The 23,164-nt window shown below is 33.9% G+C and overlaps 1 protein-coding gene across 13 annotated transcripts in view; it reads left to right on the plus strand.

Annotated features, from left to right (window-relative positions):
- BCAS3 (BCAS3 microtubule associated cell migration factor) overlaps positions 1-23,164 on the plus strand; it is a 584,337-nt gene that overhangs the window by 127,085 nt on the left and 434,088 nt on the right. For all 13 annotated transcript variants that reach the window (XR_014304944.1, XM_082707501.1, XM_082707499.1 and 10 more), the window contains exons 8-9: positions 9,545-9,652; positions 12,764-12,840. Coding sequence is in view for 12 of the 13 variants with exons in the window: in XM_082707501.1 (XP_082563627.1) it covers positions 9,545-9,652; positions 12,764-12,840 (185 nt within the window). In the remaining variant the exon portion in view is untranslated. The remainder of the gene's footprint in view (positions 1-9,544; positions 9,653-12,763; positions 12,841-23,164) is intronic.

Consider the following 23,164-nt stretch of genomic DNA (forward strand, 5'->3'; position numbering starts at 1 on the left):
AGCGGGGAGCCTGCTTCCCTCTCTCTCTCTCTCTTTCTGCCTGCCTCTCCATCTACTTGTGATTTCTCTCTGTCAAATAAATAAATAAAATCTTTAAAAAAAAAAAAAAAAGTGGGCATCCTTTTCTTCTTCCTAACCTTACGGGGAAAGCATTCAGTCTTTTACCATTGAGTATAACATTAGCTGTGGGTGTTTTATAAATGCCCTTTATCATATTTGTAAATTTTCTTTAATTCCTAATTTCTTACATTTTTTTTTATCATGAAAGGATTTTGAATTTTGGGAAATGCTTTTTCTCTATCAGTTCAAATAATCATGAGTCTCCCCCCACCCCCACTGCATTCCATTAATGTGGTGCTGATTGTTAAGGAGTTTATTATTTAATTCCACATATTTGTGGCCTAGTGGTTATTTAAGAGGTTATTGTTTAATTCAACATATTTGTGAATTTCCAGTTTTCCTTCTGGTTTTGATTAGCAATTTCATTCCATTTTGGTTAGAAAGCTTGTTTTCATTGTTTTTGAATTTATTCAGACTTGTTATGTGGCTAACATATGGTGTAGCCTGTAGAACGTTCCATGTGTACTTCATAAGAATGTGTATTCTGTTGGGTGGAGTCTTCTATAAGTTGGTTACGTTTAGTTGACTTATAATGTTGCTCGTAAGCTGTGTTAATTTTTCTTCATTCTTTTTAATTGCCTCTGATGTGTTATTTCAGTTGTCTTATTTTCAAATTTGCACATTCTATCTTCTGCCTATTCTGATACTCAGATACAGTTCTGAAACTTTTAGTGTGTTTTCCATTTTAATTATTGTACTTTTCAGTTCCATTATTTCTGTGTGGTTCCTGTTTCATAATTCCTAGATTTTTACTGATTTTCTCAATTTGTTAGTTTATCCTCCTATTTTCTTTTAGCTTTTTGAGTATGATATTTAGGTCAATTGATATAAATTCTTTGTATACTAAGTGCAATATCTGGGCTTCCTCAATGTTTCCCTCCATTTATTTCTATGAATAGGCCATCCTTTCATGTTTTTTTGTGTGCCTTGAAATTTTTTGTTATACAGTGGGCATTTGAATATTGTAATCTGCAGCTCTGAACATCAGATTGTCCTCTTCCCTAGAGTATGCTGTTTTTGCCAGTATCCACCCATTGTTTAGTGGCTTTTCCAAACTCTTTGTAAAGCCTATGTTTATTGTCTTATGTGATTACTGAAATCGCTGTTATCTTGGTGGTCAGGCAGTGACCTGACAGAGATGTTCTTACATGACAGACACCAATAAGAAAAAAGAAATACTCCAACATTTGCAAATTGGTACAGAGCTGGGATGGTCCTTGAGTCCATAGTGATGGCATCTATAACACTGCTTTAGCTTTCATCTCCAGCTTGTTGCAGACTTAAATGGCCAGCCAGAGATGCAGGTTGTGTCCTTGAAGTTCTTTTTTGAGCAAACATCCAGCTCTGGGCATGTATATTATATTCTTGATTACCCAGTTCAGTGTACACACCCACACCCATACACATGGTTTTTCTTTCTCTTTCATTTAATTTTAATTTTAATTTAATTTAATTTTGTTTTTATTTTATTTTTATTATTTTTTTTAAAAGATTTTATTTATTTATTTGACAGAGAGAAATCACAAGTAGATGGAGAGGCAGGCAGAGAGAGAGAGAGGGAAGCAGGCTCTCCACTGAGCAGAGAGCCCGATGCGGGACTCGATCCCAGGACTCTGAGATCATGACCTGAGCCGAAGGCAGCGGCTTAACCCACTGAGCCACCCAGGCGCCCTTAATTTTGTTTTTAATTTAAATTTTTTTAAGTTAACATACAGTACAGTATTGGTTTCTGGAGTTTTCTTTCTTTAAGAAGTTATTTTATTTTAATTCTGGTATAGTTAACATACAATGTTATATTAGTTTCACGTGTAAAATGCAGTGATTCAACATGATTTTCTTTTAAAGGAATTGGCTTACATGATTGTGGAGGCCCAAAGGTAAGAAATAGCATAGGGTGGCAGGTTGGAAACTATCAGGTGGGGATAGATCATACAGTCTTAAGGCAGAATTTCTTCAATAATATGTATTTCCGTAAATTGAATCTCTACGTTCAGTTCTTTTTATCTGCTTTTTTCCATTTCATCCCTTTTATTCATTTCCTTTCATTCTAGAAATGTTTTGGAGGTTTATCTTATATTTCACAGATTCAATTTTCTGAACAAAAGTTGGATATCGGGGTGCTTGGGTGGCTCAGTGGGTTAAAGCCTCTGCTTTCGGCTCGGGTCATGATCCCAGGGTCCTGGGATCGAGCCCCACATCAGGCTCTCTGCTCAGCAGAGAGTCTGCTTCCTCCTCTCTCTGCCTGCCTCTCTGCCTACTTGTGATCTGTCAAATAAATAAACAAAAAAATCTTTAAAAAAGTTGGATATCATTAAAATTAAATACTTCTGCTCTTCGAAAACACTGTCAATAGAATATGAAACACAGACTGGGAGAAAACACTTGGAAAATACACATCTAACAAAGGGCAGGTATCTAAATATATAGTGATCTCTCAAAATCCAACAAAAGTAAATGAAAAACCTGATTAAAAATGGGGCAAAAGACCTCACCTCACCTCCAATGTATAGATGTCAAAGGAGCATATGAAAATATGCTCCATATCTTATAAATCATCAGGGACATTCAAATTGAAACAGTTATGAGATACTACTACACACCTGTTAGAATGGCCAAACTCCAGAAAACTGATAACATCAAATGCTGGTAAGGCTGTAGAGCAATAGGAATGCTCATTCATTTCTGGTAGGAATGCAAAATAGTAAAACCACTTTGATAGTTTGGCAATTTCATACAAAGCTAAACTCTTACCATATGATGAATGAAATTACCTTGCTTGGTATTTACCCAGAGGTGTAGAAAATTTATATTTGCACAAAAAAGTGCACACAAGTGTTTATATTAGTTTTATTTATAATTACAAGAACATGGAACCATCAAGATACCCTTCAGTGAATGAATGGGTAAAGAAACTGGTACATCTGAGTAATGGAATGTTGATCAGGACTAAAGTGAGCTATTAAGCCATAAAAAGGAATGGAGGAAAGTTAAATGCATATTGCTAAGTGAAAGAAGTCAGTCTGAAAAGACTACATCTTCTGTGATTTCAGTTCTACTCTGGTAAAGGCAAAACTGTGGAGATAGTAAAAAGATCAGTGTTTGCAAGGGTAATTGAAGGAGGGGTGAATAGGCAAAGCATACAGGAATTTTAGGGTAATGAGTTTATTCTTTATGATACTCTAATGTTGGATATATGTCATTATAAATTTGTCCAAATCTATAGAATGTGTAATACCAAGAGTGAACACTTATGTAAGCTGTGGACTTGGGTGATTGTATGTCATTATAGGTTCATCAGTTATAGCAAACATTCCATTCTGATGGGGGATGTTGATAAAGGGTATTCTATGCATGAAAGAAGAGTATGTGGAAAATCTCTGTATCTTCTACTCAATTTTGCTGTGAAGCAAAAACTCTAAAAATAAAAAAATAATAAATATATTTATATTAATGTTTTTTAATATGAGAAGTATTACAGAGAAGGTATACTGAAGTAGGCAAGGTATTTAGATGGAAATGTTTAGTATTTTATTGTTTATCTTCTATATTTATAATATTTAAATATTTTTCTTTTAAGGAATATATTTTGTTTTATAGTTCCTTTTTTTAAAATAAGATTTTATTTATTTATTAGAGAGAGAGAGAGAGAGAGAATGTGAGAGGGGAGAAGGTCAGAGGGAGAAGCAGACTCCTTATGGAGCTGGGAACCCAATGATGGACTTGATCCCAGGACTCTGGGATCATGACCTGAGCTGAAGGCAGTCGCTTAACCAACTGAGCCACCCAAGTGCCCAGTTCCTTAATTCTTAATTTAACCATTGTATTTTCAATAATGGAAACTTTAAAAAAAATTTGCCCTTCAAATAGTTCTCATCAGCACTCCTCACTGAAATGAATGAATTGTGTAAATACCATACCACTGACTGTGGGAGGAGTTTTCCCATTGTAAGAAAAGCTTAATAATATCCCTTATGGGTATAGGTCATGGGTACAATAGGTAACAGATTATTCTGATACAAAATTTTTCAGCTACATTCTTGGTTACTCAAGCTAGTTAGAGAACAAGCTAGCAAAGAGGTCAGTTAAGGATGATTTGTGTTCAGTTCTATTTGTATTTGTATTTGTCATGAAAAGTACAACATAACTTTATACTATGCATGTTGATATCTATGTATTGGAAAGACAGAGAAGCTGGGGCCACAAGTTAGACTTCCTGAGCCAACCATTTAGTAATAAAAATTGTATCATTCCTGATTTCTTTCCAATCTTTGCTGTTTGCTTCCAATATATTCAGTTACATTTTAAATTTGGCTCTCAACAATTCTATATGGAACTTTTTTCCTTAAATAATTAATTAGGCTTATTGTAAAGTTAAGTGATAGCTTTATGATTAAAATGTCAAACACAAACCTGTTAAAATGTTAACCCATTTGAGTTCTAGAGGTCTAATGAAGACTCATTCTCTGTACAGCTTTCTTGTGGCACTTCCTGGTGTGTATTAGAGTGCAAAGTAAAAGCTTATTTCATGTTTGTATGTTTTAGTTTTAGTTTAACATACGTTCTTTCTGTTATGGGGCATGCATACTGGTGATGTTATGGAAAACTTTCTCATCAGCCTATCCATGAGGAAAATTAAGATTGTCTTGCTGTGTTCCAGGGAAATAGTCAAGGCTTTTAAAAAGAGAGAAAGATAGAGAACAAAAGGATATGTCAGGCGTGTACACAACTGTGCCATTGGCAGATAACATGACTCCATTATGAATGTGTGACTTTCTGAAAACTCTTGTTTTAAAAGAACTTTTTCTGTTAGTCATTGAATAAGAGTTTTTTTCCATATATAAATTCTTCCAAGCCTTGCTTGGTCAAATCTAAACTGAGCCTTCATAGCATTTGTTTTGTCCACTTCTGTTGAAGGTTTTCTGCAGAAAGAATCTCAGTTGTGACGTTGTATGGATGCCAGTGAAATGATCAGAATTCAGGTTTCTAGTGTACTGTGCTATAATGAGCTGCTAATTGAAGGTGACAAGCTGTTTTTTTCTTCTCGGTTGGTCTGGCAAAATGTTAGATTTCATTCATTATTAACTCATTGCTTCTCAGCGGAGGACTGGATTAATTAGTTGGGAACATTAGGAAAAAAATTTTATAGATAGAAGTTCAGGTTTTATTCGGTTCTTCCCCTCCTCCAGTTTGGCCAGTTGTATACAGTTGTGTAAGGATCCTCCATAAACAAGACACAGCAATGTTTTCAGCATCCCATACATTTTTCATGTTATTTCCCTCTTTCCCTGCCCCTTGGCAACCACTGATTACTTCCTATGATTATAGTTTTACCTTTCTGCCTTTTCATGGAAACGGACTCATGCAGTGCGTAGACTCTGTTTCTGGCTTTTTTCTACTTCATAATGGTTTTGAGATTCATTTATGTTGTTGTATGGATAACTCGTTCTTTAAAATTGCTGAATAATATTCCATTGCTTCAGTATATCACAATATGTTTATCCATTCACCTATTGATCTACATTAATGTTTTGTTATTATGAATAACAAATTACCTAGATGTGACATATGGTAAGGGTATGTTTAATGTATAAAAGCTGCTTAACTATTTTTCAGAGTGACTGTGCCATTTTGCATTCCCAACAGCAATATATGACATTTTAATTACTTTGCATTCTTGTATTACCAGCCTTTTAAATTTTAGCCATTCTAGTGAGTGTAGTGGTATCCCTTAGTGGTTTAGTGGTTTTAATGTGCATTTCACTGTTCAGCACCTTTTCAAGCACTTAGTTGATGTCTCGTTATCTTCCTTGGTAAAGTGTCTTTTAAAATATTATGGCCTTTAAAATGTGTTGTATGTATCATTGTTATTGAATGATAAGAGTTCTTTTTATGTTCTGGATTCAAATCCTTTGTCAGATACATCTTTTGAAAATATTTCCTCACAATATGGGACTTGCTTGTTCATTTTTAAATATAAAAGTTGATAATTTTGATCATTTTGGGTTATCAGTATGTCTGTAACTCATGCTTTTTCTTGTTTAAGAAATAGATTTTATCTAAATTTTGTTCTAGAAGCTATTTGGTTCTTATGTTTGGTCCTTATGTTAGACTGTGATCCATTTTTGAGTTAATTTTTGTATGTAAGTTAGGGGAAAATTTAATTCCTTCCATGCAAATATCTAATTTTTAAAGGCGATATTTGTTCAAAAACTGTTTTTTTCATCGCTTAATTATACGTTTTTTTTGGTGAAAATCATTTTGCCATATGTGTGAATTTATTTATGGCTCTCTTTTCTGTTCCCTTGACCTGTATTTCTTTGCTCAGACCAGTATTATAATACCTATTTTTCCCTTAAATTGAGATATAATTGCTCTGTGACATTGTATTAGCTTCAGGTATATGATATAATGATTTGGTATTTGTATATATTGCAAATGGTGACCACAGTAAGTCTAGTTAACATTTGTCACCACACAGTAACCATTTTTTTTCTTTTGGTGAGAGCTTTTAAGATCTACTCTCTTAACAACTTTTAAATATATAATAAAGAATTGTTAACTCTAGTTACCATGCTGTATATTACATCTGCAGGACTTGTTAATATTATAATTGGATGTTTGTTCCTTTTGACTATCTTCTCCCATTTTGCATACCCTTACCTCTGGCAACTCCTAGTCTGTTCTCTATATTGATGAGTTCAGGTTTTTTGTTTTTTAGAATTTCACATATTAGTGAATTCATACAGTATTTGTTTTTGTCTGACTTGTTTCATTCAGCATAATGACCTGAAGGTCTATGCATGTTACAAATGGCAAGATTTCCTTTTTTTTTTTTTTTTAAATAAAATACCTGACTAATACTCCATTGCGTATCTATATCTGCATCTAACTCATTTTCTCCATCCATTTATCCATTAATGGACACAGGTTGCTTCCATGTCCTGACTGTTGTAAATAGTGCTGCTATGAACATGGCAGTGCATAGTATATCCTTTTGAGTGAGTCTTTTTTTTTTTTTTTTTTCCATCAAATACCCAGTGTTGGAATTGTTGGGTCATATGATAGTTATGATAGTTCTATTTTTCCTTTTCTTTTTCAAGTTTTTATTTAGTAGGATATCTAAACATTTTTATTTATTGATAGAATTTACAAATGAAGCCATTTTTGAGGATTTCACTGTAAGAACTTTTAAATTATAAGGTCAGTTTCTTTTATAGATATTGGGATATTTAAAGTATTTGTTTCTTTATAGATTGGTTTAGATTGGTTACAGAAGACGAGGCTTTAGTTCCATAGATTCTTTTTCTTTTACTTACTCCAGTTTCATTTCATTTCATATTATACTACTAGTTCCCTCATTGAACTTTTATTGGATTTAACTTGCTATTCTTTTCCTACTTTGTTAAGATGGAAACATCAATCTCTTCATCTGTTCTAGTGTCAGGAACTCAGTGTCTTAATTACTGTACCATTCCAGTTAAGTCTGATCATGTGGAATGAATATTTTTTAAATTATTTTTTAAAATATATATATATTTATTTATTTGGCACAGAGAGAGAGATCACAAGTAGGCAGAGAGCAGGCAGAGACAGAGGGGGAAGTAGGCTCCCCTCCAAGCACAGACCCGATTCGGGGCTCGATCCCAGGACCCTGAGATCATGACCTGAGCTGAAGGCACGGGCTTAATCCACTGAACCACCCAAGTGCCCCTGGATACTTATATACATTTTATTTTTTAAGATTTTATTTATTTATTTGACAGATAGATCACAAGTAGGTGGAGAGGCAGGCAGAGAGAGAGAGGGGGAAGCAAGCTCCCCACTGAGCAGAGAGCCTGATGCAGGGCTTGTTCCCAGGACCCTGGGATCATGACCTGAGCCAAAGGCAGAGGCTTTAACCCTGTGAGCCACCCAGGTGCCCCAATATACATTTTAGAATGAGGTCTCATTCTGGTCAATTTTTTATTAGGGTAGAACTATATCAATTTAGAAAGTCTGTCAGCCTGTGTTATGTGTACTTCAGTTTATTTTGCTTTGTTTTGTTTCTTTTTTTTTTTTTTTTTTTTTAAGATTTATTTATTTGACAGAGAGAAATCACAAGTAGACAGAGAGGCAGCCAGAGAGAGAGAGAGAGAGAGGGAAGCAGGCTCCCTGCTGAGCAGAGAGCCCGATGCGGGACTCGATCCCAGGACCCTGAGATCATGACCTGAGCCGAAGGCAGCGGCTTAATCCACTGAGCCACCCAGGCGCCCTGTTTTGTTTCTTTTTGTGTAAATATGTCAAAATCTAAGATTTATTCCAAGGTATTCAGTATATTCATATATTCAACATATATATTTTTAAATTTCATTTTTTAATGGTTTGTGCTTAATTTATAAAAATACAAGCACTGTTGTATTAGTGACTTGGGTAAATTGATATATGAGTTAACAATCCATATTAATGACGTATATATTAATGGTTCATCTTTATTGTGAGGTTGTCTTTTTTTTTTTTTTTTTTAAAGATTTTATTTATTTCAGAGAGAAAGAGAGAAAAGTGCAGTGGGGGTGTGGGACAGAGTTTAGAAGCAGACTCCCTGCTGAGTAGTGAGCTGGATTCAGGGCTCAGTCCCAGGACCCTGGGATCATGACCTGAGCTGAAGGCAAACGCTTAATATACTGAGCCACCCAGGCACCCCTATTGTGGGGTTGTCTTTATGTATATTTTGACGTACAGATTTGTATTACTGGGTTTTATACTTACACAGTCAAGTTCTTGGCAAGTAATGACAGCTTTATTTCTTCTGAATAGTAATTTATTTTCTTGCCTTATGCACAGGACTTTATGTACTATGTTGAGTAGATGTGGTTTCATAATGAATATTCTTTTCTAGTTTCTGATTTTAGGGTGAAGATTTTCAGTGTTTTACCATTATATATGGTTGATAGTTTTTATTAGTTTTAAGGTTGCTATAATTTATCAGATTAATGAAATACTTCTTATCATTAACAAGTTTTTAAGTTTATCAAATACATATCTACATTTATTAAGATAATCTTATGATTTTTTTCTTTTCTATAGTAATAATTTGGTGAGTTTCATTTTCTTTTTCCCAAATTTTATATTTCTGAAATGAGTTAATTGGGATATATTATGATTTTTTTAGTAGTTCAAATCAATTTCCTTATGTTAATTAGGGGTTTAATAATCATGTTAATAAGAAAATGTAGAGTTTTTAAATTGATCATCCATGTATTTTATTTCAGATTTATCCATACATGTTCTTTTTTAAAAATTATTTTTTAATTGATTTTTTTGGGTTGTTGTTATGGTCAGTTGGCCACTGTGTTAGTACATAATGAATCATTGAAAATGTAGAGTTTACTGGCCCTACCGCATTTTAAAAAAAATAATGGCTTTTTTTTTGTTTGTTTGTTTTAAGCACAAGTCCACCTTACTGTTGTGTAGATCTCTATTCACTTCGTACTGGGGAGATGGTCAAGTCTATTCAGTTTAAAACACCTATCTATGATCTCCATTGCAACAAACGGTAAGCATTTCTTTATGTGTTTTTCAAAGTAAGGTACCTCCCGGGCAGGTAGAGCTCTACTAGTATCATTTGCCATCTATGATTTTGAAGTCACAAAATACCTTCTGAATTCTGCCAAATGGAGTAGCTGTTAAGATTTCTGAATTAATGTTATCAAACTTCCGGTCTTGACCCATTAGTGAATTAAGTTTAGTGAGTCATAACTAGCATTTAAAAACTGAAATGGAAAAGAATGAAAAGTATCTGAGCAAATGTACAAAGATTAAGTATTGCTTTGAGGAACTTTTTTACATGCATAACATAATGTTAATGAATAGAATGTATGTGGATCTGTGGTTTGTGATATGCAGTATAAATTTCCTGTTAACATTCATCAAAACAAAGCATATTCTGAACAATAAAATGGCTTTTAAATGTTGTTATTTCTTTATATTTCTCAGTAGACTAAAACATGGACTAGGCAGATTTTCCTTCTTTCATTTCTAGGAAAATACTCAGATCTGGGTTGAACCTGTCCTAATGACAATGAAGAATTAGTTTATAGCCACTGAACATTAGGGAAGATAGGGGCTTTCAGAATCTCTGTTACTCAGTACTTCCTTTTACATTTGAGAAAACTGCAGCCCTGCAATGGTAAATATCTTGATCGAGGTCACGTATGGAAACTGTAAATCTTACATCTCATAAAAAAACAAATACATGGAATGTGGAAAACACAATAATTTATACTGTGTCAATATAAAATAAATTTTGTAATAAAAGACTCTCAGGTTAGATTTTAAAGAGATTCGAAGAATGACTCAGAAAGGTTGGCTGTAAAAAGAAGGTAAAGACATACCTGACAAATATAAACTAAAAGAACATGTGGGTTTGATACTAATGATAAAAGTATTCGAATTCAAGCAGAAAAATGAAATAGGACAAAGAAAAGCTGTTCAGTGATAGGGTGCCATTTATAGTAGAGATCTAATTATTATGCATATTTATACTTCAAACTCAAAATTATAGGAAACAGAAATATTATTGCTGGGATAATGTAATTATCCAATGACACATCAAATTATTCAAAATCAGTATTATTGAGTGGGTGGATCTAGTGGGTAATATATTTAACCTGGGGAAAATATAATGAAAGCTCTTCTTCAAGTGTCCTTTGTGTTCTCACAAAATAGATTATGTACATATTTAGTCAAACAGAAACTTAAACACACTTTGGAAAGGGAGATTAAGTACAAACAAGATTTTTAGGTCACAATTTACCTGTACATTTGTGTACAAATGTGTACAAATACACAAATATACTAGAAAACAAAAACGCAGTGCAGTTGAATTTTTAAAAAAGTATTTCAGGCATTATTTTTTTGAACTGTTACAGTAAATCTGTACTTATTCCAAATACTTTGTTTCTGGATGATGCAGTTAGGTCAACTTTTCTTAAAACAGATATTTTTGTGTTTATTACTTTTAATTTTAACTGAAATAATGATCACATTTAATATTTCAACATACATAAATTACCATAAAATTGATGCAGTTAATCTTTTCATAGTCATCTGTGTGCTCATCATAGGTGATTAATGATGGTGAAACTTCTGAGTAGGAGTAAAAGCAGATAAAAGTGATTTATGAATATGAGATGTCATTAATGAAAAGTGATTAAAAAATTCTCGAATTTTTTTTGATGTAGCAAAGGTTCATATTCGCCTTTTTTAAAAATGAAAAACCATTGAAGATATATGTTCCAACAAAAACACCTGTTGATTTGGACACATTCTGTAATTTTAAAAAAGTTAGAAGTTACATGAATTCAAATGTGGTAAAGGTTAGAGGTAAAGTTATCATGCGGATGTCAGGATACTGCTTAGATTTTGCTCTATAAAATGTCAAATCTGATTCTCTGGTTAATTCTGCATTTGGTTTTCCAAATCAGTGATATGGCACAGTCTTTTAGATTTAGGAATATTCATGATAAATTAATCCGTCCTTATGGAAATGATTTTGTATGTTACTCTACTATGGGGAGGGGCTGCTTGATTATAAGAAAACATTTTTATCTCTGTTTGTCTCTGCATTTTCTTTCTTTTGAGTTTGTCACCTTTTTATTATGGATTCTCTAAGCCTTTTAACCTGGGTCTGATGATTGGTTGGTTTCTTATGTTAAGTGCCATGACAGAATCATTTATTATGTGTTGTCAGCTGTGTTAAGGATTTTGTTCTGCATTAGCAAATGAACAAGATTAATAAAGCATCCATGTTAAAGACAACATTTTCTTTTTTCCCCACTCATCATTAACATCTGTTACTCAGATTTACTTCCCCCAAATTTGGAAAAATACCCTGAGCATGTTAAATATTTAACAATTGTAATCTTTTATTTGATTATTAAAATAACCTTGCAGTTTGGATCTTTATATTAATGTTATGCAAAGAAAAGTACTCAAAAACATAATTTATAAAGTAACCTCATCTGGGATGTATTTTAGGAATTTTGGTTATAAAATACTTTCTAACTCTTATTTTTCTAATTTTTTTTTTTTTTTTTTACAAATCTTGAGTTCTGGGGAGAGATATAGTTCATAGAGATTCTGATTAAATTTTAATATATTGAGTCAATCAGAAATGACTCATTTATACTGAATAACAGTTGTCTGAGCTTGGGTTTCTTTCTTTCTTTTGCTCTTGCATTGGGAAATTCAGCAATCATTTTAAGTGACAGGTTACATAAATCCATTTTATGTTTAATTCCATGACTTCGAGCCCACACTGGAAAAACACTTTTAGTAAATAGCCAGCAGTTTATTGATTTCATACATTCCTAATGAAGATAGATTTATTTGATTTATAATGAATGAAAATAAAGTTTTATTTAGAGGAAAATAATGTTTTGAGCTGTAGTTTCTTCTGTGACTTTTCTTCTTCTAATCCTGTCTTTCTTGATTACAGTAAGGATTTTGTGGTTCTGTTTTTACATTTTAAGAGGCTGATGTTTCTTGACTAAATTGCATTAGTGGATACTTCTTTAAATCTAATGATTTAACTTATTTATGATTTAATTTACTGAATTTCGCATTCTCATTTTTTGTTGTTTTTTTCCTCCCCCTCTAATTTTAGGATCCTCGTTGTAGTCTTACAGGAGAAAATTGCTGCCTTTGATAGCTGTACTTTCACAAAAAAATTTTTTGTCACAAGTATGTATCAACTTGGTTTATTTCTTATAATATGCTTTTGAGTTTATGCTATTTGATAGACTCAGCAAACTTATTGTAAACGTTACATTAGTATTTTGTGGTTAGTTTTAGTTGTTTTGATATTCCTGTGTTTTTGTGGATCTCTTACTACTCTCATTTTATGGTATGTATTTACAACCCACAACACATTTTTTTCCTCTTAGTGAGCAAGGCTTGTACTATGTTGCCTCAGTTTCTCCTTACATACTCTCCTTGAGTAATTTTGATTAATTTAGGTTCATGTAGCCATGCCATACTTTTGAAGCTGTTGTTAAATTATTTCATTAACATAATATTCTTGAAGAGATAACTGGATTATCATATATGAGGGATCTGAAACTTAGAGAAATGTGCCCGTCTCTTTCTTTTCTCCCTCCTTTTTTCTTCGTCTCCCACGACTTCCAGTACTGTTTGAAAGTGCAGGAATCTGGAGCCGCATACATACTCACTGACTGGCTGATTGATGTTTTTTCTGAAAGGAATTGGTTCATGCAGTGGTAGGGAGGGGCTGGGAAGTCCCAGGTCTCTGGGGCGGGCCAAGAGGTGAAGGAGATTCCAGCAGGAATAGAGTTTAAATAAAGTCTGGAGTTAGAATTTTCTTTTTTTTGCTTGCTTCTGGAGCACATATACTAGAATTTTTTTTTTCTCACTACACACTAGTAAAACAGTAGTTTTCATTCTTGTATTTTAACTTCTTGAACTCTCCATCAAAGCTGTAAGCTGTTTTTTTCCGGAGTCTGATTATGCATGTGATGTAGAGATAGTTTTGTTAGAACAGATTTCAGTTTTTTTATAACTAGGTTATCCAACTCATATTGCTGTTGCTCTTGAAATACCACAACTATTTACATACTTATTCATTAGGTGTTTACCAGATACCTACTATATATTAAGCCCTGGGTAGTAGACATATCTTTTCTGATTAGAGGTCATGTTCCTGAGATAACTGATACATTATCATTTATAGGTAATTGCATACATTATATAAAATATATAACACATAATACAATAATTCATTATAATTGCATAGTTTATAATTTGGTAGATTAGGAAGAAGAATTATGAGAGTTTGTCTTTCTTAGCTTGCAATAGTCTCTGACAGATCTACAAAGATAGTAATGGAGATTATGTTCATTGAGATAATTTTTGTTTTCTCACAAACTCTAATGTCTACCATTCATATATTTAGCCCCTGGGACATTGAACTAGCCCAGCGTAGGATCTCATTAAATATTTCTTGAACGAGTGAGTGAGTACATTAATTCAGCTATTATTGATTTTATGGTAATCAGAAATTTATTTGTGGTTAATAATTATTAAATGTAGATCATTAGGGGCACCTGGGTGGCTCAGTGGGTTAAAGCTTCTGCTTTCGGCTCAGGTCATGATCCCAGGGTCCTGGGATCAAGCCCCGCATCGGGCTCTCTGCTTAGCGGGGAGCCAGCTTCCTCCTCTCTCTCTGCCTGCCTCTCTGCCTACTTGTGATCTGTCTGTTAAATAAATAAATAAAAATCTTTAAAAAAAAAAAGTAGATCATTAGCCAGGATCTTATATTTTCACATCTATATGTAAAAAAATTAAAAGGTTTTTGAGGAGCATATATTTGTTAATAACATCTTCATTCACAAATGTATTTTATATATAATATGGGCAGCTTTGGATATTACATGGCCTGTTTTAGTATATTCTTTTTATACAGTTCTTATGCATTAATATATTACACTGTATTTGTGTTACTCGTTATTATAATTAAAATAATTAGAGAAATAGAATGTATATGAGTAACCATGTATAAATCTATTACCTCCATATTTGTGAGCTACAGAGCAGTGAATCAGGACAGAGTATGAATATTTCAGCCAGATTCAGATACCAGGTTTTCCTGAGCATTTATCTTACATTTTATCAGTGGTCTGCTGTACTTCATCATTAATCAACGATGTGTGTGTCTTGGCTTCTGCAAAGTCCAATATCTCATATTAATTTTACACTTAGAGTCTGTATTCCTTAGTAGCCGCTTTTCCTTCTAAAATAAGGTCAGGAACCTAGACCTACTTTCTTTTTTATTTTTAAAATGTAATGATAGCTTTTGCTCCCTCAGCTGAGTGTAAAATTGGAGGAAAACATCCCAAATCATTACTTGTTAAGATAGTTTATTTAGGCGGCAGTGTATGTTTTGAAATTTAAACCTTATTTAAACATTAGGCTGAAAGTAATATCGTATTTATCAGTAGATTTGTTTCTTTCTTTGTAATAAGTGTTGGGTATAAAATCAGTGATTATAGTAACTAAAGAGAAGTTAATATAATAGGAATCTTTATAGAGCATCTTTATGATGTTGGGTTTTTTTAGTAAATAAGTAAAAAATACAGATTTTCAGTAATTAAATACCCAGGATAAAATTTTAAAAGAAAAAATGAGCTTTATCATAAAGGAACAATTTAAAATCTTTAGATTTAAATAAAAATGAAAATTCACATATAATTAATACAGTGTTATATTTGTCTCAGATACACAATGGAATAATACAACATTCCTATATATCACAATACTCATCACTAAAAGTGCATTCTTAATCTCCTTCACCTATTTTACCCAGCCACCTCCCCCTCCCAGTTCATTCTCTGTATGTAAGTCTTTTTTTGGACTCTTTTCTTGGGTCATTTGTTTTGTTAAAGTTCACATATGAGTGAAATCATATGATACTTGTTCTTCTCTGACTTGTTTCACTTAGCATAAAATCACTAGATTTATATATTGAATTTATAATTAGATTTGAAGGACACTGGTTTTTTAATATTTTTGATACACTAGAATGAGAATAGGCCTTTCAGAGTACTCTGTTTAATTAAGAAAATGGGCAAAATTATATGTGATAATAGTAACTTTTAAGCTTAGATGGTCTAATAAAATTTTCTATAAAATGATGTAGATCTACCTTATATCCTTAATTGTATACCTCTTACAAATAGGTGAAATATGTTTCTACTAACATGAGTGTCTGTTATTTAACAGGTAATGGGAAATGTATTTGTTTCATTTTTTCCTTAAAGTTTATATTTAAAGCCAGTTAGTTAATGCAGTGTAGTGTTAGTTTCAGATGTAGTATCTAATGATTTGTCACTTATATACAACACCCAGTGCTCATCACAAGTGCCCTTATTTTTTTTTAAATTTTATTTATTTATTTGAGAGAGAGAGAGAGAGGGCATGAGAGGGGAGAAGATCAGAGGGAGGAGCAGACTCCCCAGGGAGCTGGGAGCCCGATGTGGGACTCGAGGATCATGACCTGAGCCGAAGGCAGTCACTTAACCCACTGAGCCACCCAGGTGCCCACAAGTGCCTTTCTTAATACCCATTATCCATTTAACCCATTCCCTGATCACCTCCCTTCGAGTAACCATCCATTTGTTTTCTGGAGTTAAGAGTCTTTTTTCTGGTTTGCCCCCCACTGTATTCATCTGTATTCATCTGTTTTGTCTTTTAAATTCCATATGTGAGGGTTTGTCTTTCTCTTCTTATGGTGTTTGTCTTTCTCTGGCTGATTGATTTCACTTAGCATAATACTATCTAGCTCCATCCATGCCATGCAAATGGCAAGATTTCATTCTTTTTGATGGCTGAGTAATATTCGTGTGTGTGTGTGTGTGTGTGTGTGTGTGTGTTTCCAAACACACACACACACACACACACACACATCCTCTTTATCCATTCACCAGTCAGTGGACATTAGGGCTCTTTTCATAATTTGGCTATTGTTGATAATACTGCTATAAACATTGGGGTGAATGTATCCCTTTGAATAAGGACCTACATGTAACAATTTATAAAAACCTATGATACTGTAGGCTATAAATGCAATTTGTCTTCTAAAATCTTTGTTTTTTGTACATTGACAATATTTGCCAATTTTGTGGAGGAGTATTTTGCAATTTGAGATTTTTCTATAGAAAGATTTATTTGTAGAAATGTTTTAACTTGGGCCTACTTACAGATTTTCTGTCTGACCTAAAAAAACTCAGATACATAAAACTCTTGAATCAATTGGCAGAATTGATATAGAAAGTGCCACATTGTCAAAATTAAGGAAATTTCATATACTCTTGGGATTTTACCATAATTTCTCAATTAAATCATTTATAGTGGAAATAAGAATGAAAATGTTTTTAAGCAAAAGAAGAGTGACTAGAAAATGTATTCTTAGTTTTCACTCTTACTTGAAATTATGTGGTTCTTTTTTTTTTTTTTTTTGCTTTATTATTTATTTATTTATATTTAAAAAGTTTTTTACAAACATTGCCAGGTTTACACACTTCACAGGAAATTATGAATTTCTTACAGAAAGATGAATTTTTAGTTACTTTAAAATAGTTAAATGCATTTTTGATTTTTAATGATTTTTCTCTTTTTGATAAACATTTAGTGATATGGTGGAAATATTGTGTTTTATTAAACCATTAATGCCATAGAAATACTATTTCATCTCCTGTGTATGTTGTTCAAGAATTTTTTTAAATTTTTATTTTGGGAAGTACATAATGTTATTTAAAGAACGTAGTGGTATAATGAACCACCATGTACTTACCTAGTTTCAACAATTATCAATTCATGAACAGTCTTTTTCATTTGTACCTTCCAGAGGTCATTTCCAAATTATCATATATAATTTATCATCTAAACTGAGGTCTTCCGATTTGAACAACTGCCATACTAATTTAATTCTGAACAAGTCTGGTCAATATGTGTACTGGAAATGTCCTGGGCCAATAGGGACATGAATCCTGTATATTTTTTACCATTCGATCTCCCAAGGTTTTTCACGCACAAGGATCTTCTTTATCAGTATCCAATATCCTTGTTAACTATTTCTACAATTCCTTTTTCATGCTGCTTATGCTGCATTTACTTTGAACCCCATTCATTCTCATTTCTTTGCAGGCGCACTGTTGCTTTATTTTCCTGTCTGAATTGGCCTTTATACCAGCACCCTCCTTTCCCAGAATGTCTTAATCCTGCATATCTTTCTTGGCTGAGTGTCTGTATTAGTTCTTATGTGAACTATTTCCTGACACCTTTGGCTTAAAGTAACCTTGCCTTCTTTTAAGTCCCCAAAGATAGCAGTTCTCAAATTCTGTTGGCAGAACAGTAGACCTTCAACATGCTGTGGGAATCAGGGTGCCCTGGTCACATATACTCAGGAAACGCTGCCTTCTGTTGGAGAATGGCAATGGTGACTAGCATTTTAACCTGCTTAAATTTATTTACTGCATTTACATATTTCTCTGATTTATTTGATTACGGACCTCTTTAATTACTCAACACCTTTTGGGAATGCTTTTATAACATGTAATCGTTGTCTCTGTTAAGACGCTTAACTTTCCATGTTACTGTATGCATTTTGTGTTTACTTGTTCTGTCTCTGCCACTAGGCAGTAATCTCCTTGAGAGCAAAGTTATCTAGCTTGATTTACATGAAGGAAGTAAGGGCCACATGGAAAGTATAATATATCCATATGTTCTAACTAACTTAAAAAATATTACTGATGTTTATTTTTGCTTCTTGTAAGAATAAAACTCAGTTTGCTAAAGATGGAAAATATTTATTACAAAGATTTTCTGGTTTCAAAGCATCAGTGGTCCTTTTCCAAGATGTTTAGTTAACCAAAATGGTTTAGAATGTACTGCAACTCTTTTAAAAGTCATCAGATGAGGAAGAGAATTATTAATATAGGATCAGTACTGATTTCCAGGAAAAGCGATATGTCAGACTGAGCTGGAAATTAATGGTGTTTCATGGATATTTAAAGAAGTGAATATATGTTTGGATATAAGAGTGAAGTTTCTCCTATATATTGTGTTGGAGTAAATCCAGAAAATCTGATATTTGAAAGTTACATGTTTGTAGTCATCATCTCTTGAGTATCTCTCCAGTACTTGGAGTGTTTCTCCTTGTGGGAATAGGAGCTTCTGTTTTATGAGTCTTTAGCAAGTACAAATTATTAGTGAAGTTTGATAAAAATGAATGGGAGAGTGAATCATTATTACTTTTTCTTAATGCCTTTGTACTTTCTTTTTAAGTTGATATCCTTTGGGACATCTTATTTATTTGAGAGAGAGAGAGAGAGAGAGCACGTGAGCACATGAGTAGGGGGAAGGGCAGAGGGAGAAGCAGACTCCCAGCTGATCAGGGAGCCTAATGTGGGGCTCAACATGGGGCTTGATCCCAGGACCTGGGATCATGACCTGAGCCAAAGGCAGATGCTTACTTAACTGACTGGGCCACCCACGCATCACCTTTGGAACATCTTTGTCATGTGGTCCTAAATGCTTCCCTTTGTATTGCTGGACCCACTGAATAGTTGAAATAAGTATTATTAGAATATTGGGCTCTCATGGGGTGCCTGGGTGGCTCAGTGGATTAAGCCTCTGCCTTCGGCTCAGGTTATGATCCCAGAGTTCTGGCATCAAGCCCCGCATCGGGGCTCTCTGCTCAGCAGGGAGCCTGCTTCCCCCTCTCTCTCTGCCTGCCTCTCTGCATACCTGATCTCTGTCTGTCAAATAAATAAATAAAATCTTAAAAAAAATATTAGGCTCTCTTGTATTCTGTGAATTGTTCATGATAAGAGATCTGGAATGATGCTTTACGAGTGTCACTCAAGTGCTTTATGAGTGACCTATAATTTTATTAGTAAGTCCTGGTCAAGTGGCTTGAGGCCCACAGAAGTGAATTTTTAGTAATTCCTGATCCATTAGGATTATCACCTCTTCTTTCATTGTAGTATTTGTAAAATGGCTGTTATGATTTGGGGATGCCATAGCATCTATTTAGTATGTATTTCATTAAATCTGAAATGAGTATTACTTAAAATGTTGAGAAATGGGGTAGTATAAAAGTAGGGATAAAAGATGGAAATAAGTGTAATAAACTGTGTATTAGAACCCAGCAATGTCTTTTGAGGATGTTTAGTATGGTCGTCAGAAGACAGGGTAGTATGTAGCCTTGGGCGAAGAGGGCTGGAAAGGTATATGAGAGAGGGCTTTTGGGATTCTGTAATGTCCTGGGGTTTTTGTTTTGTTTTGTTTTGGGTACTGCTTATGTATATATATGTTCATTTTGTTGATTCAGGTGCTTTTGGTTGTATATTTGAGTATATAGTTTACAGAGTTGAAAAAGCATCAACAGCAATGACAGCAACACATTTGTGATTTGTCTCCTCATGCTCTGAATACTGTCTGTTGTAGCATTCCACAACAGCTCTTCCCAACCTGTCCCTTTCATCTGTGAATACCCCAATCCATAGTACTTCTGTTAAGAAGTATCTCATTGTTAGTTACATATTATTTTACTTGACTGGAAAACCCTAGAGATTGGATTTATGTGAGTGATGTAGACTTGGTAAGATTGATGATATTTGGCAAAAATTTATATGAAGGAGTTTAGCTTTTTGTTTCTGAGTTACAGCTTCACCAAAAGTGATTTACATCAACACATTGAACAAAATTTCACATAACCTGATATTTAAGATCAAAGAACAAATGAGCCATTTCCTAACTTGAAAGAAGCTTCTTTTTCTTTAATTGTAGCATCAACCCCCACCCACCTTTTCTTTACACAGACTGAAACTTTTAGCGGGTGGAACGAGTCATGTTTCTATGAATTTGGGCTGGCCCATGTGTATAAGCCAGTTTGCCTGGGGCGCTTAAAAGTTGGTGCAGAGGCAGTAGGCATACTGAGAGTAGCATTTGTTGTATGTAGCCTCTTTGCCTGTGCCGCGTAGTTTTTTTTCCAGTGATTAGTTTCTAATTCTTGAAGAATTAGGGCGAGAGTGCATGTAGAATGACAAATTCTCCACTTAATGAGGATATTGTTTTGATGGTGCAGGTATTTGATTTCTAAAGTAGCTTGAAAAGCTCTTGTATAATACAATTGTGAGTGCCTCAGTTATGTATGAATACAATGATGGGGCTGTAAAGTAAATAGAGACAGCTGTGTCCATCAGAGAAACCATCATGGGAATTTGTGCCAAAGGGTGGAAGGATCAGGTAAAGAGAGCTGATAGAGAACTGGAAAGGGAACACAGCCAATATGATGAGAAAGGAGACACCTTTGTATTTGCCTGTATAGAAACGGTGGCCCTGAGCAGCTGTCTAATGTGGAAATTCAAAACCCATGTATGGTGAAGAAAACAAAAGACAAGGACTGATAGATGTCATTAGCAGTCATTTCCAGTGTGCTTAAATTCAAAGTTAGATATGAAGTCTCTGGAGAGACCAAAGGATTGTGCAGTAAGTAACTTTTTCCAGTGACCCCAGTTTTTAACTTTGAGGAGGAAAATTTATTCCTTACCATCCAATGCTATTTCTTACTGTTATTACGTGTATTCTTCATTTACGTTAATGATTAATAACAAGGATAAGAAGTTAAAGGATCTCAAACATGAAAAATTATTTTTATTTTTATTTTAAAATGTTTAAAAGCAATTTATAACATTTATTAGGAGAGATTGGCAGGTGAATGTGAGGTCTAAGCCCAGTCCAAGTTGAAGTCAAATCTATTCCTATTCTTTTGGGTTCCCATCTGTATATTGTCATAACGTTTTTCACAGCCTGGGCAGGCACTGGAACATGGTGGACACTTAATGAATGTGTATGCAATGAAATCACTTGTAATTTTACTGTTCTCTCAACATAATTCCCTACCCATTGAACCTCACACTGGCTGTACTCTTAAATTCATGATATGCTTGGGGTGCCTGTGTGGCTCAGTTAGTTAAGTGTCCAACTCTTGATTTTGGCTTAGTTCATGATCTCAGGGTCATGAGATCAAGCCCCACATTGGATTCTGTGCTCAGTGGGCAGTCTGCTTGAGATTCTCTCTCTCCTTCTCCCTTTGCCCTTCCCCCATGCATACATGTTTTCTCTCTCTCAGATAAATGCATAATTCTTTAAAAAAATTCATGATATATTTATGTAAATGAAAAATGAAGCAAAAATAAATCAGAATGCTCATGGAATTTTAAAAGGATCATTAATCAGTTGTAAGATAGTCAAATAAATCCCTGAAGTGATATCTAATATTTTATGTGCTTCTATGTCTTTCTGAGGAGAGTGTTCATAGTTTTTTTCCTGGGCTGCATAGAATATGTGATCTTTTGTGACTGGTATCTTTTACTGCACATAGATAATCATAGTTCATCGATGTTGTAGAATCTGTCAGTTCTTCTTTAAAAAAAATATTTGGGGGATGCCTGGGTGGCTCAGTCAGCTGGGTGTTTGCCTTTGGCTCAGGTCCTGATCCTGGGATTGAGTCCTGCATCAGGCTCCTTGCTCAGTGGGGAGCCTGCTTTTCCCTCTGTCTGCTGTTTCCCCTGCTTGTGCTCTCTCCTTCTCACTCTCTGACAAATATAATAAATAAAATATTTAAAAAAAACTAGAAATTTTAATAAGACTAAAGGACAAAGAAACAAATAATGAGTAAATACAACTACCAGAAATGTGGAGAAAGAAATCATAAGAGAAAATATATCTACAATACTGTTTTATAAAAAGCCTGTATAAGTGGATCTGTGTAGTTCAAACTCATGTTGTTCAAGGGTCAATATATTTTTAATTCTCTTGGGTATAAGTATTTGTATGGACATATGTTTTCATTTCTCTGGAGTATGCACCTAGGAGTTGAATTGCTGAGTTATATGGTAATTCTATCCTTAACTATGGGAAGAGCTGCCAGGCAGAGGGACTGCATTTTACATTCCCACCTGCGGTGCATGAAAGTTCCAATTTCTCCACATTTCCACTATTGATTGTTACTACCTTCATTTAACTATACCCATCCTATTGATGTCTCATGAAATGGTATCTGATTATACCTTTGATCTGCGTTTCCTTGATGGCTAATGATATTGGGCATCTTTTCATGTGTTCATTCACTAACATATATCTTTTTTGTTTGAATTTATGAGTTATTTGTGTTTTCTTTCTTGAGTTGTAATAGTTCTGTTTATATTTTGGATATAAGTCAGTTATCAGACATATGTTTTATAAAACTCCATTCTGTTTTTCCTCTTTCTTAGTGATGTCCTTTGGAGCACAAATGTTTGAATTTTGATGAAGTCCAATTTATATATTTTCTTTTTTATTTTCTTTTTATTTTTTTTTAAGATTTTATTTATTTATTTGACAGAGAGAGATCACAGTAGGCAGAGAGGCAGGCAGAGAAAGAGGAAGAGAAGCAGGCTCCCTGCTGAGCAGAGAGCCTGATGCGGGACTCTATCCCAGGACCCTG

Source organism: Mustela nivalis (assembly GCF_964662115.1).
Source record: "Mustela nivalis genome assembly, chromosome: 17".
NCBI lineage: Eukaryota > Metazoa > Chordata > Mammalia > Carnivora > Mustelidae > Mustela > Mustela nivalis.